Source organism: Carettochelys insculpta, chromosome 1, assembly GCF_033958435.1.
Source record: "Carettochelys insculpta isolate YL-2023 chromosome 1, ASM3395843v1, whole genome shotgun sequence".
NCBI lineage: Eukaryota > Metazoa > Chordata > Testudines > Carettochelyidae > Carettochelys > Carettochelys insculpta.
Window position 1 is genome coordinate 245,476,840 of NC_134137.1, and position 21,079 is coordinate 245,497,918.

Genomic DNA, 21,079 nt, shown 5'->3' on the forward strand with positions numbered 1-21,079 from the left:
AAGTTTTCAAAAGCTTTTAAATGACTTGATTTTTCAGTGAGATTCAGACACCTAAGTACATACATCATTTTGGCAAATGGGACTCAAGATCCTGCATTGTTTAGGGCTATGGCTATACAGTATTTTGGATAAAGTGAACATGAAGGCCTCGGAGTGCAAGCTCCAGTCCAAACTTCAGTGATGTCTGTAGAACTATTTTTAGAATTCTAGTGCAAGCCTCTTTAGCCCAAGTCTATCAACCTAGGCTAGGATGCTTAGTTCCGTTGATCCCAAATAGAGTGTAGATCTGCCCATGGGCACTTTTGAAAATGTTACTCTAATGACAAGGTGGTTAAAAACATTTGAGCTCTGCCTATGTTACAGTTTAGGGTTAATATAAACAGTGTTAAAACCACCTATACCCTGTATATATTAGAGCTTCCTTTGCTACCACTGCTGGGACACCACAAGTGGGGAATTATGGATGTTAAGTTTGCTATCATAAATTCAGTCTTGGGTTACACTTACACTGCACACCACTAGTGGTGACCCACAGAGTATGTGTTGCTGATCAGTGTCTCTGCACTATGGCTTGTAGCAATGCTTGACAGTGAAAGAGTCTAGCAGAGAGAAGCTGCCAGAAGCTTTTCCCGCTGCTTCCTCCCTGCCAGGGTCTTTTCTTGCTGCTGGGGAAGAGAGCTAGTGACTTTCTAACAGCCCAATAGCCTTTTTGACATTCCTCTCATATGTCAGGATCAGACTGTTCTACACCTCTTGGGAAGTACAAGGCAATTGTCCCAGAATAGCTGATTAAATCTGAAATCTGTTGCATATGGCAAAGTGGTCTTGATCCACTGAAAATTTAACCCCAAAATAAGTCTATTAGTCTTTAAGATGCCACAGGGGACTCCTTATTGTTTTCTAAAATGAGAAAGTATTTCATGAAGCCTTCCAGTGCCATGAGGTGCAAATTCCAGTTAGCAGTTCCATCAAAATGAAAAAGGAGCAGCAAAGACTCATCCATCTTCAACTATTTCCTGGTGCTTCGTGCACCTTCTCTCCAACCTCAGTTTATAGATGCACTTCTTTTAAACATGGAAGGTGCCACTGAGCATTGTTTAATCAGGGTCTCTGTGGATATGATCTCTAAAGGTTAAGCCACTCATCAGTACTCTTACTCCCTTTTGATGCCTAAATCCCTGGTATGCCCAAATCTTGAAGAGATGTGGTTGCCTCATGTCAAAAAACATGTCTCTGTATTGGAGACAGTTCAGAAAAGGGCAACAGAAATGTAAAGAGCATGGAATAGCTGTTATAAGAAGACAGATTAACAGGACTGGAATGTCTCTTTTCCAAGCTGAGACAACCAAGTGAGGATTTGATAGAGGTCTGTAAAACCATGTGACAAGATGGAAAAAGCGAATACAGCAGAGTTATTTCCTCCTTCCCATAATACAAGAGCTAGGGTTCACCTAATTAAATTAACAGGTATCAGGTTTAAAAACAAAAGGAAGAATTTCACACAATACACAGTCAACCTGTGGAACTCCTTTCCAAAGGAGGTTGTGAGGCCAAGACCATAAAAGGGTTCAAAAGAGAGCTAGATGAATCATGGAGGATAGGCCATTGAATAGCTATTAGCAAGGATGTCCTTAGCCTCTGTTTGTTAAAAGCTGGGAATGGACTACAGTGGATGGATCATTTGATGATTACTTGTTCTGTTCGTTCCCTCCAGTGCACCTGGCATTGGCCACTGTCAGAGGACAGAATACTGGGGTACATGGATCTTTGGTGTGACCCAATACAGCTGTTCTTATGTTCTTAAAAATTATCAAGAACAAAGTTTAAAAACCCCATGAATTTTTGTAATAAATTAATATGTAACTATGTGCAGACTGTTTGCAGATAGATTCCAGTAATTTATGGCTGGATGCTGAGATCTAACCACTGCATCTTTTACAGCACTTTTGGCATAATGAACAAATCTGATAATCAATATGAATGAATAGCTTCTTTTTTGCCAATTGCATCACATCAACTTGAAGTGCTGTTTCTGTTTATAGTAATCTGTAATCTTAAAAAAAAAAAAAAAGATAAAAAAAAATCCGGTATCCTGTTTGGAGCTTCTACCGACAGCTTTGTACTGTCTACTGAGGACCACTATTTAACTTGGTGAAGGCTGTATGTTTGTGGTGCCTGTGCTGAAGTATAATTTCAAGATTGATATTTAAACTTAAGTATATAGCCACACAGCTATAAGCTTGTCATGTTTGGTAACATTGTGTTCATTGCCAAAAGGGCTATGAACCATGCGCAATGACATTGCATTATCAAAATTTCCACCTACTGGAGGACCAGGAACTAGGGGACGGTAGGGAAGAGGGTGGGCGCGCAGCAACTGGTCTTTTGTCATGTCACCCTCTGCAGCACCATTGAAATGCACGATTCTGTAGACTTTTACAAATCAAACTGTACCTTGTTTACTCTTCTATCTTTAACCTGTCCACAGGGTATGATCTTACTACATGATACTCCTAGACAAAATGTCTTGTCTCAGTGGCGGGTGCTAGCTAGTTCAGATACAAGTGTAAGAAGGTCTCTACTAGAAAATTATTTGACAAACTGCCAAATGAAACTGAGATTGATGTATTCACTGAAGGAGGATGCTTCTGTAGCCCTTAAAATTGCATATTTTTCTTAATGTAACCGTGACAAAATGAAAATATTCCTTGCAGTTCTTATGTTTTATGGAAAATTAGATTAGTGTGAAATATAAAGGTGAAATCTTGCAGGTGGGCTTTTGCAAAACACTTTTTACTGGCCTAACTCTGAATGAAATACACATCTCATAGAGCTAGAAGGGACCTTAGGAAGTCATCAAGTCCAGTTCCCTGCCCTCCTGGCAGGGCCAAGCACCTTCCCCCCCACCTTTTTTTTTTTTAAAAAAACATAGGCCCCCTAAATGATTGAACTCATAAGCCTGGATTTAACTGGCTAATGCTCAAACCACTGAGCTACCCATCCCACCAAGTCAGTGAGCATAGAAGTAAACCAGTGCTGAGCACTTTGAAAACTTCCATCCTATAATTTCACTGGTAAATTGGCCTACACTGCGCTTTGTGGGGCAGAGAATCAGGAATTTGTAAGTAGCCAATGTCAGAGGCTGGATATCATGGGAATGATTCAAAGAGACTCAAGGATTTTTGTTAACCTGTAAGGCAAAGTTAGGGTTGACACAGCCCAGAGGAGAGTGCTTGAGTGGCTGAAAAGCTGGTGGTATCAGGAGCTGACAGTGACAGCCAGCAGGCACAAGAAAGACTCCCTTTTGCTGAGTCAGGAGGTAAGGAGGCTACTCTCAGACCTGGGTGTTCTGAGAATGGTCACAACATCTCAAGATTATTAGCCCTTTTCACAATGGCATCTTATTGTTGACTCTGTGATCCCTGTCAGATCTAGTTCCTTTTCAGCAGAACTACCACCTAGCCAGTTATTCCCAATTTTGTAGTTGTGCATTTGTAGCCAGACATGAACCCCCCATTTGGGCTTTTCTTCTTCTCCCCACCACTGGGAGAAACAGAGAGGGAGACAGGCAGCCTTTGATGTCCTGGGAATGCAGGTGTGCTGTCTCGCCCAGCCGCTCTACCATACACAGAAACCAGACAGTGAATGGGCTAGCTAATGGCTGCCCTTCTGGCTGATATTGGTGATTGACACGCCTGATCACTGCCCCAGGAAGAACGGGGAATCTCCGCCCATCACCTCCAAAGGTGCCCAATTGTCCACAATTCACAGGTGCAAATTGAGCCTTACACCTTCCCTGGGAAACCTGGGGTTCAAACACATTCCTTCCCATTTGGCCACTTGAGACCAGGAAGAAGCCTACGTGACCAAAGGGGTATAAAGAGGGGTTTGGCAGCCCACCCCCTTTGAGCTCTAATCACCTACACCTGCTGGCCAGGTCCGGTATTGACTCCCAAGACTGGGGATGCCTGATTCTTATCTACTTCTTCCCGAGGGATTGAGAGAGAGATTCTGGGTCACACTGGATCTATGAGGCAGGGGTAAGAATTACACCTGTATTACACTTCTTTCCTTTAGGAATTGAGGGAAAAGACTCTGGTTCCACCAGGTCTAAGAAGCAGTGGTGAAAATCACACCTGCAACGTGCCTTTCTTGTGTACACAGTAATTGTATTAGCTTAAGCTAGCTAGTTTGTCTAAAACTTTTCTTTAGTTAAATTGTGTTATTTCCCCTTTAAAAACCGCAGGTACTAACTGTTTTAGGCTACAAACTGCTAAAAACCATTAGCCTGTCAATCAAACCGCAGAAAGCCCTTGTCTTATCTTTAAAACGAGTTTACCCCTTTGATCTATTAGAAATCTGTGATGGCCATTACCTTTTACATAGAACCACAGAAAATCATTATCTTGTGTGTCAAACCACAGGGGGTCCTCACCTTAATTGGCAACCTACGGTCAGCAATTACCTTCTGTAAACATTAGTAACCCAAGAAAAATCATCATCCTGTCACTCACTCCGCGACCATCTTGGTTTCATTCATAACGTTGAGCGGTCAGTTTAAAACCCCTTTTTACACGCGGCAGCTGCTTCTGTTGTAAAATCGCTGCCAGCAGTTTTCCTATTAACTGCTGCTAAAGTTATTAACACAAAATTCACAAATTGTTGTACTTTAATCATTTGTCTTAATTAAATTTTCTATCTTTGTATAAATAAAAAATAATTGTTAAAAGCTTCTAATAAGTGTAATTTTCCTCTTGCTGCTGTACCCGAACTAAACGCAAACCAAAGAACCCAGCCTGCCCTGGCTGCTTAGCGTAGCTACTGGTGCGGCATCACCCCCTTTGCCCCACCGGACCTTTAGCTGGCACCTGGGCATCGGCTGAAAGCATTTGATTTTTTTTTTTTCCTTCTTAAGTGAAGTACTTTGCACTGGTCTTTATTGAATTTCAGCTTGTTGGTTTCAGACAGATTTACTAATACAATTTTGAATTCTAATCCTGTCCTCCAAATTGCTTGCAGACCCTCTATATGTACCTTCTTCCCTAGCTTTTTCATCTATAGATTTTATAAGCCCATTTTCTATTCCATCATTCAAGTCATTAATGAAAATATTAAATAGTACCAGATCCATGACTGACCCCTGGACTCTACTAGATACATCATCAAAGACTGACAGCAAACCACTGGAAGCTACTCTTCTGAGTACAGTGTGTCATCCAAAAAAAAAAAAGCAGTCCAGTAGCACTTTAAAGACTAACAATATAATTTATTAGGTGATGAGCTTTTGTGGAACAGACCCACTTCTTCAGATCACAGCCATACCAGAACAGATTCAATATTTAAGGCATAGAGAAGTAAAAATAGTAATCAAGGTTGACAGATCAGAAAAATTATTATCAAGGTGAGCAAATCAGAGAGCAGGGGGCAGAAGGGGGAGGGGGAAGCCAAGAATTAGAGAAAGCAAAGTAAGTAAGAGTCCTTATAATGAGCCAGATAATTGCCATCCTGGTTCAAACCATGTCTTAATGTGTCGAATTTGAATATAAAAGAGTCCAATAGCCTCTCTTTCCAAATGACTATGAAAGTTCCTCTTCAGTAAAACACAGACTTTCAGATCATTAACAGAATGGCCCACTCCATTAAAGTGCTGGCTGACAGGTTTGTGAATCAGGAGTGTTTTTTATGTCTGCTTTATGCCCATTAATTCTTTGTCTAAGAGAGTTTGAAGTCTGTCCAATATACAAAGCATCTGGGTATTGTTGGCATATGATGACATATATGATGATAGCTGAGGAAAATGGGAATGTGCCTGTGATTCTATGAATAACCTGGTTAGGTCCAGTGATGGTATCTCCAGAATAGATATGTGGACAAAGTTGGCAAAGGGCCTTATTGCAATGAAAAGTTCCAGGATTGGTATTCTTGTGGTATAGTCTGTGGTTGTTGGTGAGAATCCTCATAAGGTTGGGAGGTTGTCTGTAGGAGAGAACAGGCCTGTCACCTAGGGCCTTCTGGAGTGCGGCATCCTGATTAAGGATAGGTTGTAGGTCTTTAATAATGCGCTGGAGTGGTTTGAGTTGGGGGCTGTAGGTAATGACCAGTGGTGTTCTGTTATTGGCTTTTTGGGTCTATCTTGGAGCAGCTGGTCTCTGGTCTTGTCAATTTTTTGATTTCTCCTGGTAGGTAATTCAGGTTTATGAATATTTGGTAGAGATCTTGTAGTTTTCGGTCTCTGTCAGTAGGATCAGAGCAAATGCGATTGTACCTAAGGGCTTGACTGTAAACAATGGATCTAGTTGTGTGTGCAGGATGGAAGCTAGAAGCGTGTAGGTAAGTATAGCGATCAGTGAGTTTCCAGTAGAGTGTGGTACTGATCAGGTCATCATGGATTTGTACTGTAGGGTCCAGGAAATGTATCTCTCATGTGGTGTAGTCGAGGCATAAGTTGATGGTGGGTTGCAGATTGTTAAAGTCTCTGTGGAATTCTTCTCGAGTCTCTATACCATGGGTCCACATCATAAAGATGTAAATGATGTACCGTAAGTAAAAGAGAGGTCACAGGGGATGAGAGCTGAGGAATTGTTATTCCAGGTCAGCCATAAATATATCAGCATATTGTGGGGCACTGCAGGTTACCATAGCAGTGCCACTAGTCTGGAGGTACAAATTGTCCCCAAATCATAAATAATTGTGGGTGAGAACAAAGTTACAGAGGTCAGACACCAGACTGGATGTGGTGACATCAGGGATGGTATTCCTGATCGTTTGTAATCCGTCTTAATGTAGAATATTAGTGTACAGAGCCTCTACATTCATGGTGGCAAGGATGGTGTTGTCAGGAACTTTTCTAATGTTTTGTAATTTCCTCAGGAAGTCAGTGGTATCTTGGAGATAGTTGGGAGTGTTGGTGGCATAGGGTTTGAGGAGGGAGTCCACATAACTGGATAGTCTGGTGGTAAGGGTGCCAATACCCAAAATGATAGGGCATCTGGGGTTTCCAGGTTTGAGGATTTTGGGAAGTAAATAGAATAATCCAGGCTGGGGATCAGATGGTGTGTCTGAGTGAATAAGGTCCCGAGTAGCAGCAGGGAGTTCCTTAAGTCTGTCATCCAGTTTTGCACCCACTTTATAGTAATTTCATCTCAACTACATTTCTCTAGTTTGCTTATCAGAACGTAGTGCGAGATTTTTAAAAGCCGTATTAAAATCACTAGTCCAGTAGCCCAGTCAAAGAAGGAAAATAGATAGATTAATAGGCACGATTTCTTTTTAAAAAAAATGCATTTTGGCCATTTCTTAGAACCCTACTATCTGCCAGGTACTCAAAGACTAATTGTTTAATAATTTGTTCCAGTATCTTTCCAGTTGTCCAAGATAAAATGATTGAGCTGCAGTTCCATAGGCCCTCATCCTTCCTCTTTTTAAATATAAGTACTACATTTGTCTTTTTCCAGTGTTCTGAGACCTCACCATCCTCAAAGATAATTACTAATGATGAGTGCTTCAGTTAGTTCCTTAATTACCTTAACATGAATTGCATCAGCCCCTATCAACTCGAATACATCTAATTTGTCTAAATATTCTTTAATTTGTTTGTCCCTAATCTAGCTTGTGTTATTAACAGTGGTTTGTAACCTATCCTTTAAATCCACTTTGGTACCAAATGACTGGAAGACGGCCAATATAACTCCAATATTTAAAAAAGGCTCTAGAGGAGACCCTGGCAATTATAGACCGATAAGTTTAACATCAGTACCAGGCAAATTAGTAGAAACACTAGTAAAGAATAAAATTGCAAGGCATGTAGAAGAGCACGAATTGTTGGGCAAAAGTCAGCATGGTTTCTGCAGAGGGAAGTCGTGTCTAACTAATCTATTAGAATTCTTTGAAGGGGTTAATAAACATGAGGACAAGGGGCACCCAGTGGACATAATATACCTAGATTTCCAGAAAGCCTTTGACACGGTCCCACACCAAAGGCTTTTATGTAAATTAGGTGGTCATGGGATAGGAGGAAAGATCCTTTCATGGATCGGGAATTGGTTAAAAGACAGAAAACAAAGGGTGGGAATAAATGGTAAATTTTCACAATGGAGGAGGGTAACTAGTGGTGTTCCCCAGGGGTCAGTCCTGGGACCGATCCTGTTTATGTTCTTATGTTCCTTTTGCCTTACAGTTATTATTTCTGTTAAACAGCTGGTCATAATTAACTTTTTGCTTCAGTCTTCTGCTAAAAAATAAGCATTAAACATCTCAGCTCTTCTTTCCTGCTAAGTTGTGGGCTTCTGCTTTCTTTGTCTTTCTCTTGATCCTAATGTATTTATAGAAACTCTAATTTTGCCTTTGTGTCCCTTGCGAGGTGCAATTCATTTTGTGGCTCAGCTTTTCTCATTTTGACCCTGTATGTTTGTGCTATTCTTTGGTACTTCATCAATTTGTCCATGTTTCTATTTTTGTAGGATTCCCTTGTATTTCCAAGCTGTTAAAGAGCTCCTCATGCAGCCATATTAGCTTCTTTTTCTTCTTCTTCCAGTCTCTCTCATTGGAAGTTGATTTGCTTTTGTGTCTGTACTATTGTCTCTTTGAGAAATTGCCAGTTTTGCTGAACGACTTTTTCCCTTCATTTTTTCTTTCCAAGGGACCCCACCTACCAGTTTTCTGTGTTTGTCTATTTTTAAAGTCCTTTGCCTTTATTCTGCCACTTTCATTCCTTCCTTTGCTTATATCATGAATCCTAGCACTTCACGATCACTTTTCACCCACATTGTTGTCAATCTGCAGATTCACAAACAATTTCTCCCAGTTAGTCAGAATCAGTCTCAAATGATTGTATTCTCCTGATTACCTCCTCCACCTTCAGAAACAGGAAACTGTCCCCAGCACAGTTCAAGAGCTTATTAGATATTTTGTGTTGTCACTGGTTCATGTAATCATGACACAAACACTAAACATCAATGAAAAGGAAGTGAAGAAGACTGACGAATTGGATTACAACTATGGGGGCATGTCATTGCCCAAACTGGGATTTCACCAGAACATCAGACAGATGTCCATTTTATTTAAAAAAAAAAAATGCATAGGATCTTTAATGATGACTATTAGCTAGGATTCCAGATTTATAACTGATCCTAACAATGGCACCTTCAGTATCACATGGCTCCTAACATCATGCTGGAGTATTGCTTACATATTAACTCAAAGGGGAAAATGCTTGTTTAAATAGCATGATTCTTTTGGCCAACACAGACTGTTTTATTACTTACTTTTGCGATTATAGAGGTTCTAGACCAGACTTTTTGAGACCTTGGAACACCAAACAATATTTTTCATGCGGAACACCTCTGAAAATATTCTTCAAAAAACTGTTGTCAAAACAAACAAACAAACAAACAAAAACCCCTGCAACATACACAGCAAAACCAAAATCAATTAATTTAGTCAGGTATCATAGCAATGAAGAAGTAACATTGTATCTGGTTTTAATAACAGAAAATATACACCAGCAGTGTATGATATCAAAAAAGTGTCAGACACTTGCAGCACACCTGTGAGTTGTTCATAGCACACCAGTGTTCTGCAAAACATAGTTGAATACTGTTCTAGACCATTTCTTTCACCTCTCACTAAGGCCACAAGTTACTGATCTGGAGGCTCAAAGAACAGAATGTACGCTGCCCATTTCTAAAGTGTTGATTTCAAAATCACATCATGTTTAACATACAGCTGATCCGTCGAGTAGGATAATCCCACAAATACCTAAGCAAGAGGAAATACAATATCAACATGCAATTGTTCTGCTACTATAGAATGTAGTTATAAAGTTGCTGGTTTTTATTGCTAATTTATTTGCATCACAAATAGTGATCGATAAAACTGAGCTCATAAATAAATGTCTTTTTATGGCAAAGAATTTAATCCGTCATCATTTTGAAATTCTCTCTCCCTTATTCCCTCCGTTTCACACACAGGGATGAAATTCCCCTGTGTGCGGAGTGCCAGCCCAAAGTCTATACACCCTTTACGTCCAAATCAAGCCCTCTCACAAGGCCTTAAGAACCCCTTCAGACTCACTTAACATAAAATAGGTTTGAAGTGGGACACCAGAGATCCATAGCCCTTGTCATCACATTCTGCACTGGGGAGAACCTCACTGAGTAAGATGTGGAGCTGAGCTGAGTGACTATGATCCAATATTTTCAGGAGTAAATTGTTGGATACCAGATCCAACACTTTAGTCAAGCAAATGATTCACGAAAAGCTATTTGACCTTCAAAAGTATTAGCTAGCTACGCTGTGAGCTCTGCGGGGCAAGGCCTGTCTGATTGTCTGTATGGTTCCTAATGCACTGGGCCTACAGTTCCATTCCACACAGCTAATGCTGGATGTAATCCTTTAAACATTCTGCACTGGCAGGTCAGAGGGCCCCAGGACTGTGAAGGCTTTAGCCATCCTGCACCAGGCTAACTTCTGATCTGGCAATACTATCCTAACACAGCTCATAGGAAGAGAATTACTGTCTTCAGAGGCTGGGGACAGGTAGAGAAGCACTGAGACCTCCTGCTGTCTGGACAAAAAGGACAATGTCTAGATCCCGGTGATCTGGTCTAGCAGCAGTGAAAGTTCCTGCTAGGCTTCTGCCACACTGGGGTTAGAGTGTGGGTTCTGCAGTGTTCTAGCTAAGGTGCTCTCTCCCCTGGTGCACCAGTTGCAGCTGCTGGCAGCTACTTGGAAAAAGAGAACTGGCTGCCCTCCCCCTCACCCATCCCAGCTCCATCTGTTGTCCGTTTAATGGCTTCCAGTGGGTTGGCCTTGCTCTTGTTAGAAGGATTTTACTCCCTCACCCACACATCTGAAGCAGAGCGCCGTTTGTGCTCTCCTTCTTCCTGCTACCTGCATCTGAGGACACCTCTAGAGTATATTAATATTATTTATTTGCATTAATTACAGTTAGAATAACAAGTTCTTAACCCTGAACACAAAGGGGTGGTTTAGCAGGCTTGTATCCTCTTTTACATCTGTGAAAGCTGGGATATGTACCCCAAGCACGGGGGGAGATTAAGAATTTTTCTGGGACAGAGAGGGGGAAAACTGTTCAAAGTCTCATGGCACCAAAGGGCCAACGATAATGAGATTGTTGAGAAAACTGGCCTATGGGCTACGCAGACGGCTTGGGATGTTTGCAAGCTTTGCTGACTGGGCCACTTGGAGTGGATGCGTCAAGGTTATCAGCCAAAGGCTGTGCTCAGTGGCCAGCTCAAGAATGGACCACAAGGGAGAGGATGGCCAAAGCTCATATACAGCAACAAGGACAGGATAGGTCTCAAGAAATTCAGCATTCCCAATGACAAATGGAGAAAACTGTCACAACCAATGAGCCTGGAGAAGCCAGGTCTAGGCTGATGCAGTCTCTGTGGAGACCAACCAGTGAGCCAAGGCTGAGGCCTGCATGTGATGCAGTAAGTAGTGTGCTCTAACCTCCATCTGGCAAGTAGACCCGTAGCCACTCTGGGAAGGTTTGCTGCTTGCAGATCAGGCTCTTTTCCCCTACCATTGCTAAGCACCATTGACAGACTGACTTTGTTGTGTCTTCTTTCATCTGCCAAGATGTTGAACAGTCATAATTTGTATTACAGTAGTACCTAGGGGTTCCTGAGACCCCAGTGTTCGAGGCACTGTACAAACATAGATTAAACCGTGGCCCCTTGCTTTAACAGTTTATAAATTTATGAAATTTACAGTCCTAATCCTGAAAACACAATGCGATTACTGATTCTGTATATTGAAAGTTAAACATTCATAAACTCTGGCAGAATTGAGGCTTAATTCATACAAAACAGTAGAAATATAGCATCTTAAAGACTAACAGATTGATACGCTCTCATGGGACAGACCCACTTCATGCAATTGATCTGATGAAGTGGGTCTGTCCCCCAAAGGCTCAACACAGAATAAATTGTTGTTAGTCTTTAAAGCACTACATTTCTGCTGTTGTTGTTTGGACTGATTACAGACTAACATGGCTACCTCTCTGTTACTTTACCTTTCTAACTATGAACTGTAACAGAGAGGAAGCCGTACTAGTCTATACACTATCAAAACAAAAAGCAGTCAAGTAGCACTTTAAAGACTAGCACCTAATAAACTATTTTGCTAGTCTTTAAAGTGCTACTTGACTGCTTTTTGTTTTAACTACGAACTGTGTATCTCCTGGCCCTTAGGGAATATGCACAGTAGAAATTCACTAGTTCACGCTGAGTGGAAATTAATTAATTGAGCAGTGAATGCTGCCAGTTGGCCAGTAATCCCTTTCTGGATTTGCAAAACTAGTGACTGACAACGGGTGTCAATAACTGCTGCAAAGGAGTGGACCGAAATCACTGTAATGTATTGTTTCCTTGTATTCTCCTAGGGGTGCCTGTAAGAACCTGCTGTTTTGACTTATACTTAATTGGGACTTCTGTGCTCTACTACAAAAGAGCAATGAGCAGAATGTAAAATCTTGTTAATTAACCTCCCTAACCCATGATGGAAAATTCAACTTTTCATGTATCTTAAGACCACCACCGTTTCAAAACCAGGACTGATTCAATCCAGCTGAACACAGCTTTTCTTTGGCTGATTTTCAAGTAAACATTGGGTTTAGCTAGCCCAGGGGCCTGCAAGCTGCAGCTCTGGAGCCACATATGGCTCTTTGAGGACTTCTTTGTGGCTCCTGATACTATAATTGCAAAGTTTATTAAAAAAAAAAAACCAAAAAACCCACCACCATCCTGATTCTTTTCAATGTGTCAGTGAACATCTAAAAGCCCCACAATGAACAACTCGTTTCTAAATAGCAAACAATATGTGACTTTGAAATGTTGGGTATCTTCCCCCTTTCATCTGTGCAGTGCATTGTGGGATACGTGTGTGCACGGTTCTTAAAACTGGGGTTAGAAAAAGGATGGTCTGATGTTAAGGACCATCTTGTATCCACATGCATTGTGGATCTTGAATTGTGGTTTTGTTTGTTTGTTTGTTTGTTTTTTTACCAAATTTGAAAAAAAATGGCTGCTCTTGCTCTTTTGGTTGCTGACCCTGAGCTAGCCCTTGGCTGACAGCCTTTGTCATGGATTTTTTCAGGGAAAGCTGGGGCCTAACCCAACTGACAGGCCAGAATCAGGCAGTTTTCTCTACAGTAACTGTTTGAAGGGGCTCTGGGAAGGTTAGAACAAATCCTGAGAGGAATGGATTAGTGGCCAAGAGGTACAGGAATGTCTCTTCAGCCAGCCAGCCACAGCACCTCTAGTTCTGGCAATCCCACCCCCATGCGGACAGCTAATTGCACAAGCAGAGACAAGAGAGCTGGGGGAGGGATTTTAGCCGGTCATGATGACTTCAGACAAACTCCACCCCGCAGCCGTCCCCGCCCCTTTCGGCTTGTCACACAGCAGTCTCTGCGGTCATTGGCCGGCAATTGCCTGGTGTCTCTTTAAATCGCCTCCGCCGGCGCCTGGTTTCAGGAAGTGTCATCGGCGAGCAGTGTTTGCTCCTCGGCTATGGGAGGCGGAAGTGCCGCCTAGGTGAAGTGGGAGCAATTTGCCATCGCTGCTCCGCAGCTGGGTTGCGGAGAGAAGCGGCGTCCGACCCGTCGTCTCCAGCGGGTGCATGAGCGAGAGGCGGAAACTTTCCCAGCAGCTGTGGCCCTTTCAGAGGGACTAGCGCCCCCCGCCCGCCGGATCGCGATTACTTCCATACCCTGGTCTCCTGAAAGGGGGAAAAGCCCCCGGCGGCCGCTTTCTCGCGCCGGCTCCGCTCTCTGCCCAGGAGCCGGTGCTGTCTGTGCGCTGGGGCGGGGAGGGGGCAGTCCTGCGCCCGGCGCTCGGCGGCGGACTGAGATGAAATCAGTGGCGGGGGCACTGGCATGGCATCGCTCAAGAGTGTCGGCCGGGCTGGGCAGAGAGAAGAGGAGGAGAACGGAGACCTCGACCGCTCGCTCCAGCAGATGCTGCGGGCGATAGTGGAGGAGAGGAACCGCATCAACCTCCGCCAGGAGATCAGCGGGCTGGGTGAGCGGGGCGGCGGCGGCGGGCGCGCCCCCGGAGACACGCTCCGATCGGGGCGGAGGGATTACACCGCGCCGCTTCCCCTGCAGAGCGAGCCGCGGGGGAGGGAACAAAGTTAGCCCTGTGCTGGGAGCCGGCTGCAGCCAGCCCGCCCCCAGGCGAGCTCTGGCGGCGGGGAGGTGCGGCGCGGGGGGCGCCGGCTTGGGCCCGCAGCTCTCTCCGGCCTGGGTGGTCCCATGGCTTGAAGCCTTCCCCGAAGCATGAGAGCAGCTGGAGGGCGGGGGGGGGCGAGAGGCGGCAGCGCTGGCCCCGGTCCCTCGGGAGCCTGGTTGCTCCAGCTTAGCCCCGGGTGCAGCTTTTCCTACAGGTGCAAAGAGGCTGGGGGTGGGGTGTTCTGGCGGTTACTCTCGCTCCACACTGAGTGATTCCGTGTGATGCAACAAGGAAGCAGGTCTGAATTGCACACAACATCTAGCAGCTGTTGAAGTGGGTCTCTGCCCACCAAAGCTTGTGCCCCAAAATAGCTGTTAGGCTGTAAGGTGCCACAGGACTCCTTGTTCTCAAAGATACAGGCTAACAGGGCTACCTCTGTGATACACCCCATGTAGGGTAGTCTCCCCGGGGGAGCCCTGTTGGTCTGTAGCTTCACAAATTACAAGCAGTCCTGTAGTACCTTAAAGACTAACATGCATTCGGTTATGAGCATCTGTGGGTAAGGCCTGCTTCTTCTGATCATTGGAAGATAGAGGGAATCGAGGGGTTGTGTGTGTTAGGTAGTGTCTGATTTCCATAGTCTTAGTACCCAGCATAGCACACAAACCTGAACCATGTGTGAACACCCTTACCTTCAGGTCCCCCCCCCCCACCTTTTTTCTCTGTCACTGGGTGGGGTTAGTGGAAACAAAATGCCTCTCAAGTGAAGAAATGCTATTATCAGCTTTTGTTTCTGTAGTGGTAAAGGGGTAAGATAATCACATCTTGTAGAAACAATCCATTGTAGTTCTTAGCTCTTGGAAGAATGGAAGCTTTAAGCACAAGGAACAAAGCTTGCTGTGTGGCATTGCTTTCCAGACTGCAGTGAGAGCAGGAGCCCTTTTCATGAAAAGCCTGGGGACTAAATCAAAGACTGCTGGTTGTAATATACGGCTAGCCATAATTGCTGTTGGAAACCTGTTGTGTGCTTTAAGGACACTGAATTATTCCACAAATGGGCCTAATTTTAGTCTAAGTGGGATAAGCACTAAAGAGATTAGCAGTTCATTCCATTGTCTGGAACGCCCTTGGAAGAAAACGATCGGAAGGCACAATCTAATTTCTTTTTAAGAAGTGTTTTTCCTAGATCTTGAAACACACATTCTTTATTTTTCTGGTTCTTGAGATCACAAGGCTGTTAAATGATTAATTGCTTTATGTAGCTTTTCCCCTTTATGAATCAGACACCTCCCTTTTTGGTGTAAGTGACTTCATACAGCTTGCCAGTGTCTAGTAAGAGCACAATGCCTTTTTTCTTAAAAGATTTTTTTCTTCCCTATTTTTTAGCTACTTAGTATTGATTAAATAGTAAATATGGAAATGCACTAATGCTACTTCAGAGGAAATGAAGATAGCTTAATTCCTTTCTTGGGAAAGGTGGGCGTGTGAGAAATAAAAGTCTAGGGTAGAAATCTGGATAACCTACAAACCTGAATGCAGTGAATCCTTAACCCAGGTCTCTCATATTACCAAGTCATTTGGGTCTGCTTCAGTTAATGTATAGAAGTAATGACCATACAGTAGTATGAGTAATACCACTAAAAGGGAAAAAAGCTATATATACTATAGATTTTCCTGACACGGAAAATATTTCAACTGTATTTTCTTAAACCTAGCTTCAAATGGTGTTTGTATCCTGTCCCTGATCCTGTTCTGAGCGCTCTGTGGTTGGACTGTGTACCAGGACACATCATTGCAGGATCAGTGCTGTAGATTGTGAATCTCTGAAATGCCATGGCTGTGCTTTCAAGTGGCCTCAAGGTGTGGTTTGACCATCCCCAGCACATATACAAGGCCCCATGCTCTACATTTTTAAGTCCTTAAATTTACTTCATTTATGCTCCCTATAGTGAATCTTGTTGGCGAGCACAGAAAATCCCTTTTGTGTTCTTCCTTCCTGAGCTTTGTATGACTTGTGCATGCATCTGCTCTTAATACTATGATCTTGATGGAGCAGAGACCATCCCTTATTGTATGTACAAAGTACATACATTCTTGCTACCCCTGCATAAGTCAAATTTCCTGTGCAAGACGAGGGAGCCAGGAAACTGATGAGGGCACCAGACCTGGTCAGTTTCAGGGAGTGGAGGGGAACTGGGGATTAGGGGCAGCCTGGCTCACCCCCCTCTTGTGGGAGCTGGGAAACTGACCAGCACCAGTGCTGGTCAGTTTCCTGGCTTCTACAGTGAGGTGGGGAGTTGGGAACCAGGTGGCAGCCTGGCTCCAGGCTCCCTTTTGCTGGCAGGAGCCAGAAAACTGACCAGCACATTGCTGGTGAGTTTCCTGGATCCAGCGGCGGGGAGGGAAGCAAGGGAGAAGCTGCAGTGGTGTGGCAGTCTGTCTGCTCAGCTTCCCCCCAGCTGAGCAGGCAACCACAGAGCAGCTTTGGGTTGTGCTTAACTCATGTTAACTCAAGTTAAGCGCAACTCAAAGTTGTGCATTTCATGGGTTTACTGTAATAATAACTACATTTGTACAGCATCTACTAAAGGGGGCCCCAATGCCTGCCTTTTAGCCGGCAGATACTACTGCAATAGAAATAGTCCACTGTTATAGATCAGTAATTGGTGTTTTTGTTAATAGTAATAAAATGTAGACTTTTTTAAGGCTGTAGCCAAAAAGTTTGTTTAGCTGGTGGGAGCTGGGACAGAGACTGAAACATTTGCTCTACAACAGCAAGAACCTCAATTCCATGATTCCACAGTGCTGTCTTGCGAGAAGTCTTGGTTTGTGAGTGTGGTCCAATCATGTGAATAGAACTTGTTGGTAATTTTTTGGTTAAATGGTTTTATAATCAGAAAACGTTATCTCTTTGAAGTGGAAACCTATCTTGAAGGGCCAGGTTTGACTTTTTTTTCTTAAAGAAATTGGGGTGGAGTGGCAGGGAAGGAAAATGTGTTTGGGTCTACTGTGAAACTCAGTGGTTCCTAAACAACAGATTCCAATTTCCTGGCTTGAAGGGGTATGTCATAATATAATCAAATTTATAGTACCAATACTAGTGGGGAATTGAACTGAAGCATTTCAACCGACACAAACCAAAAATGTCTCCCAAATTTTCACAGTTTGGGAACTTAAACTTTTCATTCCAATTTGGGATGGATAAATGTTCAGAATGTCAAAATGGTCATAACATAGTAAACCACGTCCTTTCGAGTTCTTCACATGCAATCCTGCAAATTAGCATGTGAGAACCAGTGAGTATAGTGTTTGGGATTGTGCAGCTCTGAAAATGTGAACTTGTCAATAGAGCTATGCCTGTTTACATCTAGATTTGAGAGATTTAAAAGCTACTTATTGATAAACTCTGGTTTATATCAGTTTCTAGAACATTGCATTTCTGCACTTCACTGAACGCTGCAAAGTTATAGTCAAACAGTAAGACTACGGTGGCCAACAGTATAGACCTGCCACATCACTTGTTTGTGTTAAAATGCTAGATATTGGACCTCTATCCCCTTGGCACTGTATAAACTTGCATATATAGTGTTGCTCAAAACTTAGTGACTCAGAGCAGGGCACAGCAGGAGGAGACTGAGAATGGATGCTCCATGTACTGCATTGTATACTGAGATTTTTTACATTGAAGAGATTCCTTGCACAGGACATTCTTAATTACATAACTAGCTGCTTGATGTATGGCAGCGGTTGCGAAACTGTAGGTTGGGACCCCAAAGTGGCTCATGACTCCATTTTAGTGGGGTTGCCAAGGCTGACTGGCTGGGGCCCAGGACCAAAGCAGGGGGCCCAGGGCTTTGACTCTGTTGTGGGAGCTCAGATTACAGGCTCCCTCCTGAGGCTGAAGATATTGGGCCTTGGTCCTCTTCCCTGTGTAGCAGGGCTCTGGAGGGTTGAGGTTTCAGTCCCCTGGGGTTAAGTAGTAATTCTTATGGTCAGAAGGGGCTCTTTGTGGAGTGAAGTTTGAGAGCTACTGATGTTTGCCATTAACTGTTTCGGAGAGGTAGCCATGTTAGTCTGTACTTTCACAAAACAAACCAGCAGTCAAGTAGCACTTTGCAGACTAACAAAATGATTAGGTGATGTGCTTTCATGGGACAGACCCACTTCTGGAAATTCTGGTCTGAAGATCACCTAATTATTTTGCTAGTCTTTGAAGTGCAACATGACTGCTGGTTTGTTTTGTTAACTAGTCCTTGTGGCTTTTTTTCTTTCTGTTCGTGAACTTTTTTTGCTAAATCGCAGGAATTTAGATTATATATCAAGTGTAATCCCATAATTAAAACAGTCAATAAATGCAGTTTTAATGCATGAACAAACAGCTGAACCCTCCCTGCCATCCATTTACAGCTTCTGACAAATAGAGGTGAGGGGCACCATTCCTACACATCCTGGCTAATAAGTATTGATGGACTTAACCTCCATGAATTTATGTAGCTCTTTTTTTGAACCCTGTTAGAGTCCTGGTCTTCACAACATCCTCTGGCATGGAGTTCCACGGGTTGACTCTGCTGTCTGAAGAAAAATGTCCTTTTGTTTATTTTAAACCTGCAGTATAGTTCCACTGAAGTCCTTTAGAGATACATCTGCTAATCTGATTTATTGAATTTTTAATGGGACTGTTCACTGGAACCTTGAACCAGCAAACTGCAGAGTGCTCTGAACTCCCAGACTTCAGTGAGACCTTGGAACAGCCTACAGAAGTGGACTCTTTCTCACTCTGTTTAAATGGTGATGTGAATTGAAACTATTTCTTTTCACTTTTGGATTGGATTTTATTGCCAAGGTTTTGTAGTGCAATTTACTTCCTAAATTCTTTCAGCTGGTATATTATATCACTTTCCCCTAGACAGCCCTAAAACAAGGGCCTTTCCCATATAGGTGAATGACTCTTGAAAATGTAGCAAAAAAACTTCTAGAATTCAATACCAGGAGGAATGAACAGCTGTGTGATTTATAAGTGCACTATGTAATAGAGAAGATGCCTCTCTAATGACAATAGGGTTAAGTTATTAACCAGTCATCAAGTGTATTGTACTGCTGCAAGGCGTTACTATGAAATGGAATTCATTAGAGTATTTCTTTAGCAAATATATATTCCTTTTTGGGACAAGGTTTGTATTTCCCATGTCTTACATTGCTATTAGCATGATCCTTCTGGAAGCTGGTATACATTGGTGATAGGCTTTTAGGATATATGGGTGTAGAATAGATGGCAAAACAAAGGAAATAGTTGAAAGAGAACATGGTCAAACTGAAGGGCCTACAAGGAGCTGAAGGCATAAATTTTGGCCAATATGCTGACTTCTGCCACTTTATTGTGAAAACACCATTTAAACTAAAAGTATGCTTCAGTCAAGATCCCACGATAGTAGCCTCAAATGAGGCTTCCCCCACCCCCAGCCTAGATAAGAATTGGCATCTTGGCATTCAGGGAAAAATGGAGTAACTGACTTTCTATGCAGAGCCAGAGGCTATTTCTGCTCTCATCATTGCCATTGCAGGACCCAGCCTTTAATACAAGTTCCCTTTGAGCATAACACGACCCACCCTTTATAGCTTCCTGTAAAAGTGCCATAAAAACCACCTAGGTTCTCGAGAAAGTGATTGTGTAATTGTTACACTGGTTGCTGTATTGTGGAGAAGAATAATACAGGATACAACTCCAGGACTAAGCTCCTTAGAGGCAAATAGCCTTTATATGGCAGTTCATTTTAAAATTCCATTTAGTTTATGATTAGAGCACCATTCATACTGTTAAGGAAAGCATGACAGGCCCATGACAAACTAGTATTTTCAGGGGTTGTAACTCAACTATAAAAATTAGCCTCAGGCCAGAACTTGATAAATACGGTCTCAGACCAATAATAAGATGCTGTTTCTGTTCCTTGTTTGTTAATATATCTCTTGAGCAGTTGGATGTCATGATTTGTCGTCTTCTCTTCATTAAAAAAATACCCCAAACAATAATGGAGCTTTATGGAATTTTTTAGGCTGCTGCCTGGAACTACAGCCCAACAGCAAGGCTGTTTAAAAAATAAATGCAAACAAAGCTAAATTTTAGAGCTGATGAGCATGTAGTGGAACCTATCATTTTACTGTACTAAAAACATTGGCCAACCACTTGGCCCAGAGGCAGTGAATGAATGCAGAGGTATACACAGTCCCTCCCAGGTAAAGGCAGCTGAACCAAAGGGATGGTAAAGAACAGGGCCAAGACTTAAAATGTATTCTTAAAATTAAGGTCTTATTTATAGTGAGGGACTAAATGAGTGATGGGATTCTCTTTTTTTCGCTGCCCCTCCCCCCCCCCCCCAAAAAAAAAAAAAATGCTGAGCATCCAGCTACTCATACTTGACTTCAGTGACAGCTAATGGGTGCTCATTCATTTTGACAACGAGGGTCTTAAGAACTGAAATATGAACCTAGGAGTTTAACTTCCTTAAGACATGCTTTTTTAAAAAAATCTTGCACATTTATCTCTTATGCACACTCCTCCAGGGAGGTTTTTCAGCTATATTTGGCACCTAGAAGTTGTTATATGGATTCTTTACTGGTATAAATCTCATAGATGCAATATGAAGAAACTGGCCAGAACACTCTAGTTAGGATGAATTCCATTTTGTTAAATCAGGGATTCGCTCTTTGTAATGAATTAAAAATACAATGTGGGCTTTAGGGCCAGAAGGTACTTTCTTGATCATAGTCAGCCCTCTTCTGTGTCGCAGGCCATAACTCTCTTTACTTGCTTACTCCTGCAGCAGACCCATAACCTTTGGCTGAGTTACCACATTCTCTGTAATTTGTTCTGTTAAATTGAAATC

General features: G+C 42.8%; 1 protein-coding gene across 3 annotated transcripts in view; it reads left to right on the forward strand.

Moving 5' to 3' along the window:
* Window positions 1-13,552: 13,552 nt before the first annotated feature.
* Window positions 13,553-21,079, forward strand: part of KIAA0930 (KIAA0930 ortholog) — a 132,559-nt gene continuing 125,032 nt past the window's right edge. For all 3 annotated transcript variants that reach the window (XR_012646665.1, XM_075003487.1, XM_075003500.1), the window contains exon 1: window positions 13,553-14,048. Coding sequence is in view for 2 of the 3 variants with exons in the window: in XM_075003487.1 (XP_074859588.1) it covers window positions 13,904-14,048 (145 nt within the window). In the remaining variant the exon portion in view is untranslated. The remainder of the gene's footprint in view (window positions 14,049-21,079) is intronic.